We start from the raw sequence: 18717 nt of genomic DNA on the forward strand, positions 1-18717 counted from the left end.
TAGTATTTTCTTCTAATTAAATGCTTTACTGTCTCAAGCATTAATGGGTAGACAGCTTATAGACATTGAGAATTCTCCAGTGAGCTGCTAAAGCTGACAACAACCAGATACCAGCATGGACAGACCCCACGAATCTTCATAACTATTAGATTAAGTCACAAGAGACTTTTGTCTCACTGGTGAAACCTAGTCAGGAACTAGGCAAATGGAGGGAATTCAGGGAGCATGCCCAGGGCCTTCCTGCCAGGGCAGTAACTGGCCAAGCTGCTTGAGTTGGTCTTGCCAGAATTTCCTACATTGGAGGAAATGATACAAGTAAGAAATGAGGACATATCCTGAAGAGAGGGTAAGAGATTAGTATTAGTTTTATGATGTTGGCAAGTGGGAAGACTGTATCAAAAGACAGAAAATTCCAATAAACACACATTTATAAGACACTTATTTCAGTATAAAACCCTGTACTAAATTCTGTGGCTAACACAAAAATTGTTCATATATTTCATAAATATTTATGGAATGCCTACTTTGTGCCAGGCACTCTGTTATAAACAGGGGATAAATACAGTAGAAAAAAAGACAAAATTCCTGTCCTCATGGAAACCACTATGTAGTGGGAAAGGAAGACAAGAAACCAACAAACAAAAAGTACTGTGAAATGCTGTCACAGAGAGGGTGTTATAGAGCATACAACAGGATCCCACACACAGAGCCAGCTGCAAGGATCAGGGGGTCACAGGAATTTTTTGAAGGAAAGCCATGTGTATTGGTTTCCTAGGGCTGCCATCACAAATTGCCAAAAAGTTGGTGGCTTAAAACAACAGAAGTTTATTCTCTCACAGTTCTGGAGGCTGGAAGTCTAAGATCAAGGTGCTGACAGGCTCACGCTCCATTTGGAGACTCCAGGGAAGAATTCTTCCTTGCCTCTTCCAGTTCCTAGTGGCTCCCTGCCATCCTTGGCCTTCCTAGGCTTGTAGCTGTATCACTCTACCCTCTACCTTTGTCATCACATTCGCCATTTTCTCTGAGTTTCTGCGTCCTCTCCCTTTCTTATAAGGACAGAAGTCATTGGGTTAGGGCGTCACTTTTAACTAACCACATCTGCAAAGACCCTATTTTCAAATAAAGTCACATTCTGAGGTTCCAGGAAGACATGAATTTTAAGGGAATACTATTCAACCCACTAAACCGGACAAGAAATTACAGAGGCCTGATCTAAGGTTGTGGCCATATAAATGGAGAGAAGAGGAAGGAGCCCAGAAAGACTCTGTGTTCTTCAGCATGGATGACATATTGGTGCCAGCTCTGAGATGAGGCATTCCAAGCAGAGGGAGCTTTCCTTGGGGTGTTGGTATTACCAAGTTCTTAAGATTATAGCTACTGTTCTTGAACATCTGTTATGTAACATGTTTTCTAAAACTCACAAGAACCCTGCAAAATAGGTATTATTTTCAGGTTACAGCTGAGAACACTGAAGCTAGAGGAGTGAGGAACTTTCTCAGAATCCCTCAGTTCAGAAGAGGTAAAAGATGGGAGAGAAGGGGTGAGTGGAGAATATGGAAGAGCGCCCACACCAGTTTCCTAGGCCAGTATTTATACCAGGAAATGATCCCAGAGTAACAAAATCTTGGCAGGATAGTTACATTCCTTAAATTACTGTCTTTGGGAAACTCCATACATTGTTGCTAACATGGTTTATATGGAGAAATTCACAAGGCAAATTTGACTTTTCCTTCCCTTTACACCTTTTTATGTGTGAGTCTTCTATTGAGGAATCAAGGAATCTTGTCCCTCAGTTAAAAGTTGTAAAAACTAAGCTATCAAAATTCAGCCATCCCTAAACTTGGCATTCATCTGCCAAACCAAGAGCTGTCCTGCCTTTTCATCCCGTCATTGGGCTAACCTATCCACAGGCTCTCAGCCTCTGGGAGCTTCTTCTGACGCTTGTTAAAGAAAATTACTCAAAACACAGAAGTAAGGCAAAAAATAATTTTGTGACCTTTTAATGCCCTGCTGGACAAGCTCTAATAAGCCCACTTGTGGGTCATCTCTTTTGAGGAATGCTAAGTTCGTTTCACTTAATATCACAGTTGATAAGGGCAATGACATTTTACAACTCTGTAAAATTATAAGTTTAACTTCTTTAAAAAACGATAAAGTGTGATTATTTTCTTTTCTGTCTAGCAGAGAAAATAACCTTCCAAATCAGTTTTATAACACCGACAAGTTTTGTTTCTAATTTAGCAATTTTTACTAACATGCATTTTCCTATTGACTTTTTCATTTCACTTCTTACTTTCTTTTTGAACCAGTTTTGTCGTTCTGCTAGTTTACTCCTTAATAATAAGGTAAATAAAACTTTAATTCATGCTTACCGTCTTTTTCTGAGGCTCATGCTGATAATATTGAAATGACTAATATATCCCAAGTAAGAATTGACCCTCCAACCCTACCCCAAGTAGTGCTTCTATAGCAAGCACTATTGTAATGGCTTGTTTGCCTGCCTTCTCTGCCAGACTAGGCAGTAACTTCTAAGGAGTCACTGAACATTTCTGTCTTACGTCCCACTGTTGTCTCCAGAACCCAGAGGATGAGCTCAACAAAAATCCCTGAATGAGTTTCATACTCAAAATGCCTCTCCCTTCTCCCACACTTTCTCCCACTCTTCTTTTTCATCATAAGCTGGAACTCCCACATCTTCTCTTTTAACTTGAGAATGGCTTTCTTAACCATCTGCAACCTCTTTGAAAAGTACCAACTTATTATCTAGTTAAATGATAAGTTTTTCTCCCAATGGCAGACACACAACAGGGTTTAGGCTAGAACAGGATGGAATTACATCATCTTCCTGAGCATCAGTAACCTTCAAAAATAAATTTTAATAAAAATCACTACTACCATTTTGAAAATTAAAATGTCAGTTTTTATTAAGGATAGAAATTGGTTACACGACTAGCATACTATAAGGACAGTGCTGTTAAATGAACTCTAAAATGGACAGCAATATGTAAAACACCTGAAATACATAATCTTCTCAAGCAGAAGATGCTATATTCATACCCATAAACCAATTAGCATTCAGTGTCTATCCAGTCAAGGAATGAGCCTCACTATTCTGATCCAGCTCTTTGTTGAAAGACTATTTTTTTTAATAGGATTTTTTTTCATTTATTTATTTATTTATTTATTTTTGGCTGCATTGGGTCTTCGTTGCTTCACGCGGGCTTTCTCTAGTTGCGGTGAGCAGGGGCTACTCTTTGTTGCAGTGTGAGGGCTTCTCATTGCGGTGGCTTCTCTTGTTGTGGAGCATGGGCTCTAGGCGCACAGGCTTCAATAGCTGTGGCACACCGTGCTCAGTAGTTGTGGCTCGCAGGCTCTAGAGCGCAGGCTCAGTAGTTGTGGCACACGGGCTTAGTTGCTCCACAGCATGTGGGATCTTCCCGGACCAGGGGTCGAACCCCTGTCCCCGGCATTGGCAGGTGGATTCTTAACCACTGCGCCACCAAGGAAGTCCCTGAAAGACTATTCTATCGGTATTAAATTTGTGGTAATGATGAAAGCCTTGGTAGGTATCATATAACTGCCAGTTATCAATTTATTGACTCAGCTTTAAATTCATCCTATATGCCTACTCAGTAAAAACAAATTTGGGCCTTTTAGCCTTCCTTTGTAGCTGGCAAGATATTAAGCTTTCTCAGTAGAGGGCGCTGGAGAGGCACTGCAGGAGGAAAGAGCCTTGCTCCTCCTTCAGTGTGTTCAATTGGCAGGCTCCTCAGAATCCAGGTCCCCGGCAGAGGAAGGTTCCCCCATACGCAGCTTCTCCAGCATTAGGCTCAAGCAGCATGGGCAGCTGCTCCAGTGTCCAACGCCCACACCCAAGGCCTCCCCAGCACTGAGCGCCCATAGTACCAAATGGCCAGCAGCACCCGGCCACCAGCAGCTCCCCCCAGTAATCCCCTCAGGCATGTTGTAATGGAGGGTCGCTGGAGAGACACCTTCTAACCAGATTCCTCCAGTACCCTAGAGGATGGATTTCCAGCAAGATTCCCTGGCACAAACCCTACGGCAAAGTCTGGATCTAAGTTGGGGGCTGTAGGGTGGGTGGGGGAGGTTTTCCCTGGGCGCTCTGTCTAAACTACTCCTTATATCTGTTACTCCTGTATTTGGTAGAGTTTTCTCTGTTTCTTACGAGCCAATCCCTCATTATTCCAATCCCGTCATAGTTAACAATTCTTTATATTAAACTTTCCCTGTTCAAATTACTGTGTGCCTTCTCTCACCCAACTGGACCCAGACTGAGACAAACTCCTAGAAGCAAAATGAAAGTCAAACACCTCTTTAAAGATACCTTATGAGACACTTCATATAAAGAGAATTTTCCCATGGCAAAAAGTTTAGTCATACAGAAATGAAATAACATATTTAAAGAAATAGAAATCATTTACATATTTGGGATTTAGGTAGCTAAGAAAAATGAAAGCATATAGATTTTTCTTACGCTTTTCTACTGATATAAACAGTTCAAATCATCATAACCATGTTTGTTTACTTTGAGATGAGCAAGATGTATCATTTTATTATCCTGGGAGGGTCTCTGCAGTGCCCCCGATACTTAAAATTGGCTTAATGCTAAGTTAAATGCAGGTCAGTCACAGACAACCAAATGACTTACAAGCTCTGGCTTCCCTTCAGTAAAGAATTTTCAAATCCTTCTGTCATCTTTAAGGAAACATTTCTCAATTGTTTAAGCAGAATTGTGAGAGACTACAAAAGGGAGAAGCACCGTTCGGTAATCAGAGCCATGGGCAAGTTACATTATATCACTAGGCACCAGTTTCCTCATGTGTGAAAGGGCGATAAAGATAGTACCTAACTCACAGGGCTGCTGTCAGGACTGAATGAGTAAAGATATGTAATGCACTTAAAATTATGCCTAGCAAGTAAGTGTTTGCTATTATTCTTATCATCCATGATCTTATTCCTGAAATGTTTTTAATTTTACAATACAATTATAAAGTAGACACTATACTCCCTTCATAATTCCAACACAAGAACCAACATTTTATGTAAGCACTTAGGCTAAGTAAGCAGCAGTAAAAATGTTCTGTATGTCCAATAGCCTTATACTAATATGGGATTTGGTCAAGTAATGACTACCTGCATCAGAAATACCATCTAAGTAGCTTCTCAAGTGAGTTTTGCTAGGATTCTAATTCTATTTGGAGTAAACGCAAATTTTGTAAATGTTAAGAAATTGCCAATGGCATAATAATCATCCAAACTTCTTATATGTTAGAATGAAGGCTACCTCTTTTTTCTAAGAATTTGGGGTTGCAGAGAAAGTGAAGTTTCTTTAAATTTAGTTTTATAATTTTCGAAGTTTTATACCTTAGATATTATCTTTGGGTTTAACTCCTGCTGATGGGCAGCTAGATAACTTCAGACAAGTGTTTTCACCTCTTCAAATCCTAGTTTCTTCCCCTATAACATGAGGATGGAAATGCCTGTGATGAAAGATGGTCACAAGAATTAAATGAGACAGGGAATTCCCTGGCATCCAGTGGTTAGGACTCCATGCTTCCACGGCAGGGGGCCCAGGTTTGATGCCTGGTTGGGAAACTAAGATCCCACAAGCTGTGCGGTGCAGCCAAAAAACAAACAAACAAAAAAAAGAATTAAATGAGATAATGTCTGTAAAGCTGGGATCACGCATGACATCACTACTGCTCAGTAAGGGAAGGCAGCAGCCATTCTTGTTACTGTTGCTGAGGATTTTATTACCTCACTTTCTGCCTTATTAATTTCATGACCTCTTTTTTAAACAAGTACGTGTCAGAAGAAGATCCTATAATGTCAATGTGCGTGTAATAAAAATTAACCAGAACCTGAAGGTACCTTGAACTTAGTTGCTCACATGCCAGCTTAATATTTCTTTTCTCTCTATTTTCCTTTCCTTCCAAAATAAATGTCTCCTTTCTAAGCTCGAAGTGAAGAGCATGTGAATATTTCTCAATGAGCTCTTTTACCTGTTTTTCATTGTTTGGCTGAGAACCACCTTCAGCATTCCTTATACAAAGTGTGGTAATTTCACCATCCACTGTCTCTTCACATAGAGCATGAAATTTTTTCAGTGTGCTTTCATAAAATCCACTCGTCTTTTTCAGGTAAAGGAAAATATCTGTGTCGAGAACAAGCCTTTCTCCTCTTCTCATAGTCTCAGGTGTTGAGGACCTGGGTGGCTTTAAAGAGTGACTACTTTTCCATGTACTCCCTCTGGGGCTCTGTCTATTCCTGTTTTTTTCTAAAAGAGAACTTGCTTTTAATAGCAAAGATTCTTTGAGCTTCTTGATAGCCAGAAATGATCCTTGAACGGAGATTCTTCCATTGGCTTCCAAAGGACTGAAGCATAAAGCTGGGATTTCCCTTTTCAGGTCCATTACCAGACTTCTCAGACCAATTTGACTCCGAAAAACAGAAAGATCAAGGACAGCATTTACAGAGCTGAAGACCTAAAATTAAACAGAGAAATTAAAACAGCACCACCTAGTGGAGCAGACTACATAAACACATTCTTTTTCTGCCACTTTCTCGGTCTCCCCTGCAGTAGCCCCTAAACCAGGCCTCAACTGCCTAGCACAGATGGCTTCTTGCGCCATAGCTGCCCATCAAACGGATGCCACAACCCTATCAAGGCCACAGTGTTCGATTTGGGATTCACATTTCTCACTGGATTACCCTAAATAGAGGTGGTCAAATATTTTTTCAGAGGCAGAATGCTTTTTTGAAACAAAGTCTTAAGCAGAACCCAGAGAAATACACTGTTCTGGTTCTGCTCTGTGGATAGGGGTCCCTGTAGAGAGCCCTCCAAGTTAGAAGTTCCTCAGATGGCTGCACGGAACCTTAGGTTTCTTACAGAATAAAGTTTTAAAACAATGCTTTGAATTTTACTTTTTCCTCTTACTTCCACCTTTACTGTGTCTTCAAAGCTCCTTTTTAATGTTCATCCTAATTGTTTTTTCCCCCACAAAGGAAGTCTTTAGGTAGATGCCTGACATCCATGACAGCATAAAAGCACACTGTCACTTTAAAAGCATTAAGAGGGTCATAGAGAAACATAAAAGTGACCAGTCAATAACCAAAAAATTTCAAGACACAGGTTTGACCTTTAACACCGACTCAGGTTAACAGGAGTTTGCACTTTCTTTTCTAGAAGTCATGGGATGAGGGTGCTTTGTGCCTCCTACGTAGAGGAGATTCTCTGCAGAAGAAATGGGATCCAGATGATCAGCATTACACTTACCTTTTCACTAAAATGGGAGACGGTGAGTTGAGCGGGTCTGACCATCTCTGCTAGATAGTGTTCCTTTTTTCTGATGACATTCTCTGCAACTAAGTGGAAAAAGGGTCACCAGAAGTGTTTGTGGCATAATACACTAATAATTATTTTAATTAATAATAATAGAGATGTTCACTTCTTTTAAAATACCTAAGATTTTTTCTGTGTTTCCTCTAAATTCAGCATTTACATAGTTTTTCCTTCTACATTAACACATTAAAATTTATACATATATATGTATACATACATACGTAAAACACTTGCATGTTTTGTATGTTATATATAATACATAACAAACACCTAAAAGTAAATCCCCCACCGCTCTGTTAATTATGGTCATGAGGAGACTTCACCTTTCTGAATCCAGGATATCACACTGTCCTGGTTTGCTTTCCTCTAATTCACAGGCTGACCTGCTCAGTCTCCTTCGCTAATTATCCTTCTCTCCCCATTCTCTAGGCTTTGGCATGCCCCCTCCAACACCCCTGCCCCACCGCCTCAGGCCTCACACCTTTTTACTAACCTTACACCCACCCCCTGGGTGATGTCAACAATTTCTACAGCTTTAGACATCATCTATGTATCACCTCCAAAATCCTCTCTTCAACATCGACCTTTCTCCCTTCTGCCTGTGGAAATCTCTACTTCATTATCTGAATAGACGTCTCAACGACCAAAATTCAACTCTTAATAACTAGCCCCCTTCCAAAAGTACTCTTCCTCCCGTGTTCAGCATCTCAGAAAATGACACTTAGTCCATCTACAAATTCTGAACACCCACCAGTTCTCAATCACCTGCCCTGCTACCACCCTAGTCAAAGCCAGCACCGACTAGTAGCTCTTATTCTCCACATGGCTGCCAGATGGATCACGTTAAAAAAGGCCATCAAATTCTGTCAGTCCTCTGCTTAAAACCCTCCAATGGCTTCCCATGTCACCTAGAATAAAATCCAGACACCTTGCTTTGACCCATGTACTCCTAAACATAACCTGATCCCAGCTGCCCATCTAACCACATCTCCTATTCTCTCCTCCTTGCTCTTTCCATTCATCACACGTACCTCCTCACTGTTCTTCAAAACGCCCAGCAGGCTACCCCTCAGAGAATTTTTCCCAGTCCTTCCCTGTGCCTAGAATTTTCTTTCCCCTTATCTGCATGAGTCATTCCCTTACTTCATTCAAGTCTCTGTTCAAATGTCACCTAAACAGAGTATTTTCCTACCCACTCTTATCTAAAGTAGCACTATCCATCACATTCTATCCCTCTATTCTTGTTTATATTTTTTATAGCACCATATTATATATTAATATGTATAAATATATAAGTATATATAAATATACAAATAAAGCACACAACAATTATATATTCATTTATTGGCTTGTTTATTATCTCTCCACAGATGTATGCTTCATGAAAAAAAAAAACATTTTGCCTATTTCATTCATTGCTGTATAACCTCAAGGCCTAGAATGGTGCCTGAAAAGTAATAGGCACTCAATAAATACTTGTGAATAAATGAATGAATGAGCCCTCTCTTTCTCTCTCTGAGTTAACCAATGCAATATATAAAATTAATAATTTCCCTTAGTAATATAAAATTATTAACTTCTACGTTCCCCTTAGAGAACTAATAAGGAGCCCTTCCCGCCATCCCTTACCTGAACATCCCCACTGAGAAGGAATGACATAACTAATGGTGAGAGATAAAGGTACTGATAACCCACAGTCTTTTGGATCTCTCTCTGGACCCTATCTTCCCACAAGCAGAGCAAGGTCTCTTCTGCTCCTACTCTTACGTAGTACTTTTACCTCCAAAAGGCTGGCATGGAGACTCACCTTTCTTTGGCAATTTATTCTACCAGCCACTGTGCTGTACAGAAGGCTGCCCCATCCATGAGGCTGGAGAGGTGAATAGGTCTGCAGACCCAAATTCCTCACTTATGTCAGGTTGGAGGTGGGGAACAGAATGGCTCACTCTGGCCTCAGATCCAAGCCATATTTCTTCAGTCCAACTTTCCCAGTAATAAAGCAGATACTATATGAGAATACCCATTTGTTGGTTTGATCAAAGAGAAGCAAATGGTATAATTATATTGCTGAAGCCACCTCAAAATTCTCCAAGTATTTATCTTTTTTGTGAGATTATAGATAACTTTTGGGGGTTTTTTTCTGTATTTTACAAATTTTCTACAATAAAACGTATCACCTTTATCTCAAGATATAGACAGATTTAAAATATAGAAAAAAAGAAGTCTTTAAGACTGCCAGTTATTGACAACTCTATCATGAGACATTTTCACATTTATTCTTGCTTAACACACTATTGTGCCACTTTTATATTCAAGAATAGAATTATTGAGGAAGAGCTTCAAGATGGCGGAAGAGTAAGACGCGGAGATCACCTTTCTCCCCACAAATACATCAGAAATACATCTACATGTGGAGCAACTCCTACAGAACACCTCCTGAATGCTGGCAGAAGACCTCAGATTTCCCAAAAGGTAAGAAACTCCCCACGTACCTGGGCAGGGCAAAAGAAAAAGGAAAAAACAGAGACAAAAGAATAGGGATGGGACCTGCACCAGTGGGAGGGAGCTGTGAAGGAGGAAAAGGTTTCCACACACTAGGAAGCCCCTTCACAGGCGGAGACTGCAGGTGGCGGAGGGGGGGAGCTTTAGAGCCACGGAGGAGAGTGCAGCAACAGGGGTGCAGAGGGCAAAGCAGAGAGACTCCTGCACAGAGGATCGGTGCCGACCAGCACAAACCAGCCCCAGAGGCTTGTCTGCTCACCCGCCGGGACGGGCGGGGGCTGGGAGCTGAGGCTCGGGCTTCGGAGGTCGGATCCCAGGGAGAGAATTGGGGTTGACTGCGTGAACACAGCCTGAAGGGGGCTAGTGCACTACAGCTAGCCGGGAGGGAGTCCAGGAAAAGCTCTGGAGCTGCCGAAGAGACAAGAGACTTTTTCGTGCCTCTTTGTTTCCTAGTGCATGAGGACAGGGGATTAAGAGCACCGCTTAAAGGAGCTCCAGAGACGGGCGCAACCCGTGGCTATCAGCGTGGACCCCAGAGACGGGCATGGGACGCTAAGGCTGCTGCTGTAGCCACCAAGAAGCCTGTGTGCAAGCACAGGTCACTATCCACACCTCCCCTCCCCGGAGCCTGTGCAGCCCGCCACTGCCAGGGTCCCGTGATCCAGGGACAACTTCCCCGGGAGAACACACGGCGTGCCTCAGGCTGTTGCAACATCACGCGGGCCTCTGCAGCCACAGGCTCGCCCCATATTCGTACCCCTCCCTCCCCCCAGCCTGAGTGAGCCAGAGCCCCCGAATCAGCTGCTCCTTTAACCCTGTCCTGCCTGAGTGAAGAACAGACACCCTCAGGCGACCTACACTCAGAGGTGGGGCCAAAACTAAAGCTGATACCCAGGAGCTGTGAGAAAAAAGAAGAGAAAGGGAAATTTCTCCCAGCAGCCTCAGGAGCAGCGGATTAAATCTCCACAATCAACTTGATGTACCCTGCATCTGTGGAATATCTGAAGAGACAACAAATCATCCCAAATTGAGGAGGTGGACTTTGGGAGCAATGATACATTTTTTTCCCTTTTTCTCTTTTTGTGAGTGTGTATGTCTATGCTTCTGTGTGCAATTTTGTCTGTATAGCTCTGCTTTTACCATTTGTCCTAGGGTCCCTCTGTACGTTTTTGTTTAGTTTTTTTTTTTTTTTAATATAGTTTTTAGCGCTTGTTATCATTGGTGGATTTGTTTTTTGGTTTGGTTGATCTCTTCTTTCTTTCTTTTTTTATTACTTTTTAAATATTTTTAACAATTATTTTTTATTTTAATAACTATTTTATCTTATTTCATTTTATTTTATTTTATTTTATTTTATCTTCTCTCTTTCTTTCTTTTTTTCTCCCTTTTATTCTGAGCTGTGGGGAGGACAGGCTCTTGGTACTCCAGCCAGGCGTCAGGGCTGTGTCTCTGAGGTGGGAGAGCCAAGTTCAGGACACTGGTCCACAAGAGACCTCCCAGCTCCACATAATATCAAACGGTGAAAATCTCCCAGAGATCTACATCTCAACGCCAAGACCCAGGTCCAATCAACGAACAGCAAGCTACAGTGCTGGACACCCTATGCCAAACAACTAGCAAGACAGGAACACAACCCCATCCATCAGCAGAGAGGCTGCCTAAAATCATAATAAGGCCACAGACACCCCAAAACACACCACCAGACGTAGACCTGCCCACCAGAAAGACAAGATCCAGCCTCATCCACCAGAACACAGGCACTATTCCCCTCCACCAAGAAGCCTACACAACCCACTGAACGAAACTTAGCCACTGGAGACAGACACCAAAAACAACGGGAACTACAAACCTGCAGCCTGAGCAAAGGAGACCCCAAACACACTAAGTTAAGCAAAATGAAAAGACAAAGAAACACACAGCAGATGAAGGAGCAAGGCAAAAACCCACCAGACCAAACAAATGAAGAGGAAATAGGCAATCTACCTGAAAAAGAATTCAGAATAATGATAGTAAAGGTGATCCAAAATCTTGGAAACAGAATGGAGAAAATAAAAGAAACGTTTAACAAGGACCTAGAAGAACTAAAGAGCAAACAAACAGTGATGAACAACACAATAAATGAAATTTAAAATTCTCTAGAAGGGATCAATAGCAGAATAACTGAGGCAGAAGAACCGATAAGTGACCTGGAAGATAAAAGAGTGGAAATAACTAGAGCAGAGAAGAATAAAGAAAAAAGAATGAAAAGAAACTTAGACAGCCTAACAGACCTCTGGGACAACATTAAATGCACCAACATTCGAATTACAGGGGTCCCAGAAGAAGAAGAGAAAAAGAAAGGGACTCATAAAATATTTGAAGAGATTATAGTTGAAAACTTCCCTAATATGGGAAAGGAAAAAGTTAACCAAGTCCAGGAAGCACAGAGTCCCATACAGGATAAACCCAAGGAGAAACACGCCAAGACACATATTAATCAAATTCTCAAAAATTAAATACAAAGAAAAAATATTAAAAGCAGCAAGGGAAATACAACAAATAACACACAAGGGAACCCCCATAAGGTTAACAGCTGACCTTTCAGCAGGAACTCTGCAAGCCAGAAGGGAGTGGAAGGACATATTTAAAGTGATGAAGGAGAAAAACCTACAACAAAGATTACTCTACCCAGCAAGAATCTCATTCAGATTTAACAGAGAAATTAAAACCTTTACAGACGAGCAAAAGCTAAGAGAATTCAACACCACCAGACCAGCTTTACAACAAATGCTAAAGGAACTTCTCTAAGTGGGAAACACAAGAGAATAAAAGGACCTACAAAAACAAACCCAAAACAATTAAGAAAATGGCAAGAGGAACATACATATTGATAATTACCTTAAATGTAAATGGATTAAATGCTCCCACCAAAAGACATAGATTGGCTGAATGGATACAAAAACCAGACCCGTATACATGCTGTCTACAAGAGACCCACTTCAGACCTAGGGACACATAAAGACTGAAAGTGAGGGGATGGAAAAAGATATTCCATGCAAATGGAAATCAAAAGAAAGCTGGAGTAGCAATTCTCATATCAGACAAAACAATTCTCATATCAGACTTTAAAACAAAGAATATTACGAGACAAAGAAGGACACTACATAATGATCAAGGGATCAATCCAAGAAGCAGATATAACAATTGTAAATATTTATGCACCCAACATAAGAGCACCTCAATACATAAGTCAAATACTAACAGCCATAAAAGGGGAAATCGACAGCAGCACAATCATAGTAGGGGACTTTAATACCCCACTTTCACCAATGGACAGATCATCCAAAATGAAAATAAATAAGGAAACACAAGCTTTAAATGATACATTAAACAAGATGGACTTAACTGATATTTATAGGACATTCCATCCAAAAACAACAGAATACACTTTCTTCTCAAGTGCTCATGGAACATTCTCCAACATAGATCACATCTTGGGTCAAATATCAAGCTTTGGTAAATTTAAGAAAATTGAAATCGTATCAAGTATCTTTTCTGACCACAACGCTATGAGACTAGATATCAATTACAGGAAAAAATCTGTAAAAAATACAAACACATGGAGGCTAAACAACACACTACTTAATAACCAAGATATCACTGAAGAAATCAAAGAGGAAATCAAAAAATACCTAGAAACAAATGACAATGAAAACATGATGACCCAAAACCTATGGGATGCAGCAAAAGCAGTTCTAAGAGGGAAGTTTATAGCAATACAATCCTACCTTAAGAAACAAGAAACAACTCAAATAAACAACCTAACCTTACACCTAAAGCAATTAGAGAAAGAAGAACAAAAAACCCCCAAAGTTAGCAGAAGGAAAGAAAGCATAAAGATCAGATCAGAAATAAATGAAAAAGAAATGAAGGAAACGATAGCAAAGATCAATAAAACTAAAAGCTGGTTCTTTAAGAAGATAAACAAAATTGATAAACCATTAGCCAGACTCATCAAGAAAAAAAGGGAGAAGACGCAAACCAATAGAATTAGAATTGAAAAAGAAGTAACAACTGACACTGCAGAAATACAAAGGATAATGAGACATTACTACAAGCAACTATATGCTAATAAAATGGACAACCTGGAAGAAATGGACAAATTCTTAGAAATGCACAACCTGCCGAGACTGAACCAGGAAGAAATAGAAAATATGAACAGACCAATCACAAGAACTGAAATTGAAACTGTGATTAAAAATCTTCCAACAAACAAAATCCCAGGACCAGATGGCTTCAAAGGCGAATTCTATCAAATATTTAGAGAAGAGCTAACACCGATCCTTCTCAAACTCTTACAAAATATAGCAGAGGGAGGAGCACTCCCAAACTCACTACACGAGGCCACCATCACCCTGATACCAAAACCAGACAAGATGTCACAAAGAAAGAAAACTACAGGCCAATATCTCTGATGAACATAGATGCAAAAATCCTCAACAAAATACTAGCAAACAGAATCCAACAGCACATTAAAAGGATCATACACCATGATCAAGTAGGGTTTATCCCAGGAATGCAAGGATTCTTTAATATACGCAAATCAAACAATGTGATACACCATATTAACAAATTGAAGGAGAAAAACCATATGATCATCTCAGTAGATGCAGAGAAAGCTTTCAACAAAATTCAACACCCATTTATGATAAAAACCCTCCAGAAAGTAGGCATACAGGGAACTTTCCTCAACATAATAAAGACCATATATGACAAACCCACAGCCAACGTAGTCCTCAATGGTGAAAAACTGAAACCATTTCCACTAATATCAGGAACAAGACAAGGTTGCCCACTCTCACCACTATTATTCAACATAGTTTTGGAAGTGTTAGCCACAGCAATCAGAGAAGAAAAAGAAATAAAAGGAATCCAAATTGGAAAAGAAGAAGTAAAGCTGTCACTGTTTGCAGATGACATGATACTATACATAGAGAATCCTAAAGATGCTACCAGAAAACTCCTAGAGCTAATCAATGAATTTGGTAATGTAGCAGGATACAAAATTAATGCACAGAAATCTCTAACATTCCTATACACTAATGATGAAAAATCTGAAAGTGAAATTAACAAAACGCTCCCATTTACCATTGCAACAAAAAGAATAAAATATCTAGGAATAAACCTACTTAAGGAGACAAAAGTCCTGTATGCAGAAAATTATAACACACTGATGAAAGAAATTAACGAGGAAACAAACAGATGGAGAGATATACCATGTTTTGGATTGGAAGAATCAACATTGTGAAAATGACTATACTATCCAAAGCAATCTACAGATTCAATGCAATCCCTATCAAATTACCACTGGCATTTTTCAAAGAAGTAGGAAAAAAAATTTCACAATTTGTATGGAAACACAAAAGACCCCGAATAGCCAAAGCAATCTTGAGAAAGAAAAACGGAGCTGGAGCAATCAGGCTCCCAGACTTCAGACTATATTACAAAGCTACAGTAATCAAGACAGTTTGGTACTGGCACAAAAACAGAAATATAGATCAATGGAACAGGATAGAAAACCCAGAGATAAACCCATGCACATATGGTCACCTTATCTTTGATAAAGGAGACAAGAATATACAGTGGAGAAAAGACAGCCTCTTCAATAAGTGGTGCTGGGAAAACTGGACAGCTACATGTAAAAGAATGAAACTAGAACACTCCCTAACACCATACACAAAACAAAACTCCAAATGGATTAAAGACCTAAATGTAAGGCCAGACACTACCAAACTCTTAGAGGAAAACATAGGCAGAACACTCTATGACATAAATCACAGCAAGAACCTTTTGACCCACCACCTAGAGAAATGGAAATAAAAACAAAAATAAACAAATGGGACTTAATGAAACTTAAAGGCTTTTGCACAGCAAAGGAAACCATAAACAAGACGAAAAGACAACCCTCAAAATGGGAGAAAATATTTGCCATGAAGCAACTGACAGGATTAATCTCCAAAATTTACAAGCAGATCATGCAGCTCAATATCAAAAAAGCAAACAACCCAATCCAAAAATGGGCAGAAGACCTAAATAGACATTTCTCCAAAGAAGATATTGCCAACAAACACATGAAAGAATGGTCAACATCATTAATCATTACAGAAATGCAAATCAAAACTACAATGAGATATCATCTCACACCGGTCAGAATGGCCATCATCAAGAAATCTACAAACAATAAATGCTGGAGAGGGTGTGGAGAAAAGGGAACCCTCTTGCACTGTTGGTGGGAATGTAAATTGATACAGCCACTATGGAGAAGAGTAAGGAGGTTCCTTAAAAAAGTAAAAATAGAACTACTATACGACACAGCAATCCCACTACTGGGCATATACCCTGAGAAAACCATAATTCAAAAAGTGTCATGTACCAAAATGTTAATTGCAGCTCTATTTACGATAGCCAGGACATGGAAGCAACCTAAGTGTCCATCAACAGATGAATGGATAAAGAAGATGTGGCACATATATACAATGGAATATTACTCAGCCATAAAAAGAAACGAAATTGAGTTATTTGTAGTGAGGTGGATGGACCTAGAGTCTGTCATACAGAGTGAACTAAGTCAGAAAGAGAAAAACAAATACTGTATGCTAACACATATATATGGAATCTGAAAAAAAAAATGGTCATGAAGAACCTAGGGGCAAGACAAGAATAAAGACACAGACCTACTTGAGGATGGACTTGAGGATACAGGGAGGGGGAAGGGTAAGTTGGGACAAAGTGAGAGAGTGGCATGGACATATATACACTACCAAACGTAAAATAGATAGCTAGTGGGAAGCAGCCACATAGCACAGGGAGATCAGCTCGGTACTTTGTGACCACCTAGAGGGGTGGGATAGGGAGGGTGGGAGGGAGGGAGATGCAAGAGGGAAGAGAGATGTATATGTATAACTGATTCACTTTGTTTTAAAGCAGAAACTAAGACACCATTGTAAAGCAATTGTATTCCAATAAAGATGTTAAAAAAAATAGAATTATTACTTTTTAAATACACTTTGAACTTTACCAATCTCATGAATTATTTTAATGAAATTCAATTTTTAATTTCATTACAGAAGTGTTTCTAAGATTACAAAAATTTGATTGGGAAATACCTTTTTTTTCTTTGAATGTTACATATGCAACTCCCTTGGTTCTTGTTGGATATATCACATCTTCAACAACTCCACCCCCATTCTCAATATCTTGAAAGTGACTCTTCACTAATACGGTCAGTGATTGATCAGTAACGGAACCAACTGGAAGACCAGCAACTACAATGGTTCTTTCAGAAGCTTCGGATTCCTTGACCTCCAAAACTGATGCCTGCAAAAAAATAGTAGGATACTCTTCAAATATATAGGATTCTACTTAACATAGGCCATGTTACACACCAGTGGGAAAAGCTATTTTATTCAATAAAGGCGCTCTTGCAATTGATTAGATACTTGAAAAAAATATTAAGGTTAGAGCCTGGCCTCATACCATATGCCAGCATAAACGCTATATAAATTTGAGAGTTAAAATGTAAAAAGGAAACCTCTTTTTTTAATAAATGGAAAACACTGGTTAACATTTGTCAGATTTTAGAAAGACCTAAAAATAATTGTAATCACAAAGGAAAAGAAGGAGATATAAATTTTTTTTTAAGATTTTTTTTTTGATGTGGACCATTTTTAAAGTCTTTATTGAATTTGTTATAATATTGCCTCTGCTTTATATTTTGGATTTTGGCCCCGAGGCACGTGGGATCTTAGCTCCCTGACCAGGGACCCTGCATGGGAAGGGGAAGTCTTAACCACTGGACTTCCAGGGAAGTCCCAAGATATAAATTTTTTAAATCAAAATTTTTTAAAAAGTCAAGCTAACCAATGAAACAAAAAGAATAAAATACTTAGGAATAAACCTACCTAAGGAGACAAAAGACCTGTATGCAGAAAACCATAAGACACTGATGAAAGAAATTAAAGATGATACAAACAGATGAAGAGATATACCATGTTCTTGGATTGGAAGAATCAACATTGTGAAAATGACTATACTATCCAAAGCAATCTACAGATTCAATGCAATCCCTATCAAACTACCACTGACATTTTTCAAAGAAGTAGGAAAAAAAATTTCACAATTTGTATGGAAACACAAAAGACCCCAGATAGCCAAAGCATTCTCGAGAAAGAAAAACGGAGCTGGAGCAATCAGGCTCCCAGATTTCAGACTATACTACAAAGCTACAGTAATCAAGACAGTATGGTACTGGCACAAAAACAGAAATATAGATCAATGGAACAGGATAGAAAGCCCAGAGATAAACCCACACACATATGGTCAACTTAGTTTTGATAAGGCAGGCAAGAATATACAATGGAGAAAAGACAGCCTCTTCAATAAGTGGTGCTGGGAAAACTGGACAGCTACATGTAAAAGAATGAAATTAGAACACTCCCTAACACCATACACAAAAAGAAACACAAAATGGATTAAAGACCTAAATGTAAGGACAGACACTATAAAACTCTTAGAGGACGTAGGCAGAACACTCTATGACACAAATCACAGAAAGATCCTTTTTGACCCACCTCCTAGAGAAATGGAAATAAAAACAAAAATAGACAAATGGGACCTAATGAAACTTAAGGGCTTTTGCACAGCAAAGGAAACCATAAACAAGACGAAAAGACAACCCTCAGAATGAGAGACAATATTTGCAAACGAAGCAACTGACAAAGGATTAATCTCCAAAATTTACAAGCAGCTCATGAAGGTCAAAACAACATGAAGAGTGCCAACAACATGAAAGGATGCTCAATATCACTAATCAT

The 18717-nt window shown here is 39.5% G+C and overlaps 2 protein-coding genes across 2 annotated transcripts in view; both read right to left on the minus strand.

Moving 5' to 3' along the window:
* RBM43 (RNA binding motif protein 43) overlaps positions 1–17143 on the minus strand; it is a 28025-nt gene extending 10882 nt beyond the window's left edge. Inside the window, exons 1-3 of the mRNA XM_082465218.1 lie at positions 17011–17143; positions 7298–7386; positions 6024–6506 (exon numbers count right to left, since the gene is read on the minus strand). Of these exons, the coding sequence (XP_082321344.1) occupies positions 6024–6506; positions 7298–7342 (528 nt within the window). The 5' untranslated portion in view covers positions 7343–7386; positions 17011–17143. The remainder of the gene's footprint in view (positions 1–6023; positions 6507–7297; positions 7387–17010) is intronic.
* The window catches only part of NMI (N-myc and STAT interactor), a 62084-nt gene continuing 54526 nt past the window's right edge, over positions 11160–18717 (minus strand). Inside the window, exon 11 of the mRNA XM_082465184.1 lies at positions 11160–16547. The gene's annotated coding sequence lies outside the window, so the exon portion shown is untranslated. The remainder of the gene's footprint in view (positions 16548–18717) is intronic.

This window comes from Balaenoptera physalus, assembly GCF_965194825.1.
Source record: "Balaenoptera physalus genome assembly, chromosome: 6".
Taxonomy (NCBI): Eukaryota; Metazoa; Chordata; class Mammalia; order Artiodactyla; family Balaenopteridae; genus Balaenoptera; species Balaenoptera physalus.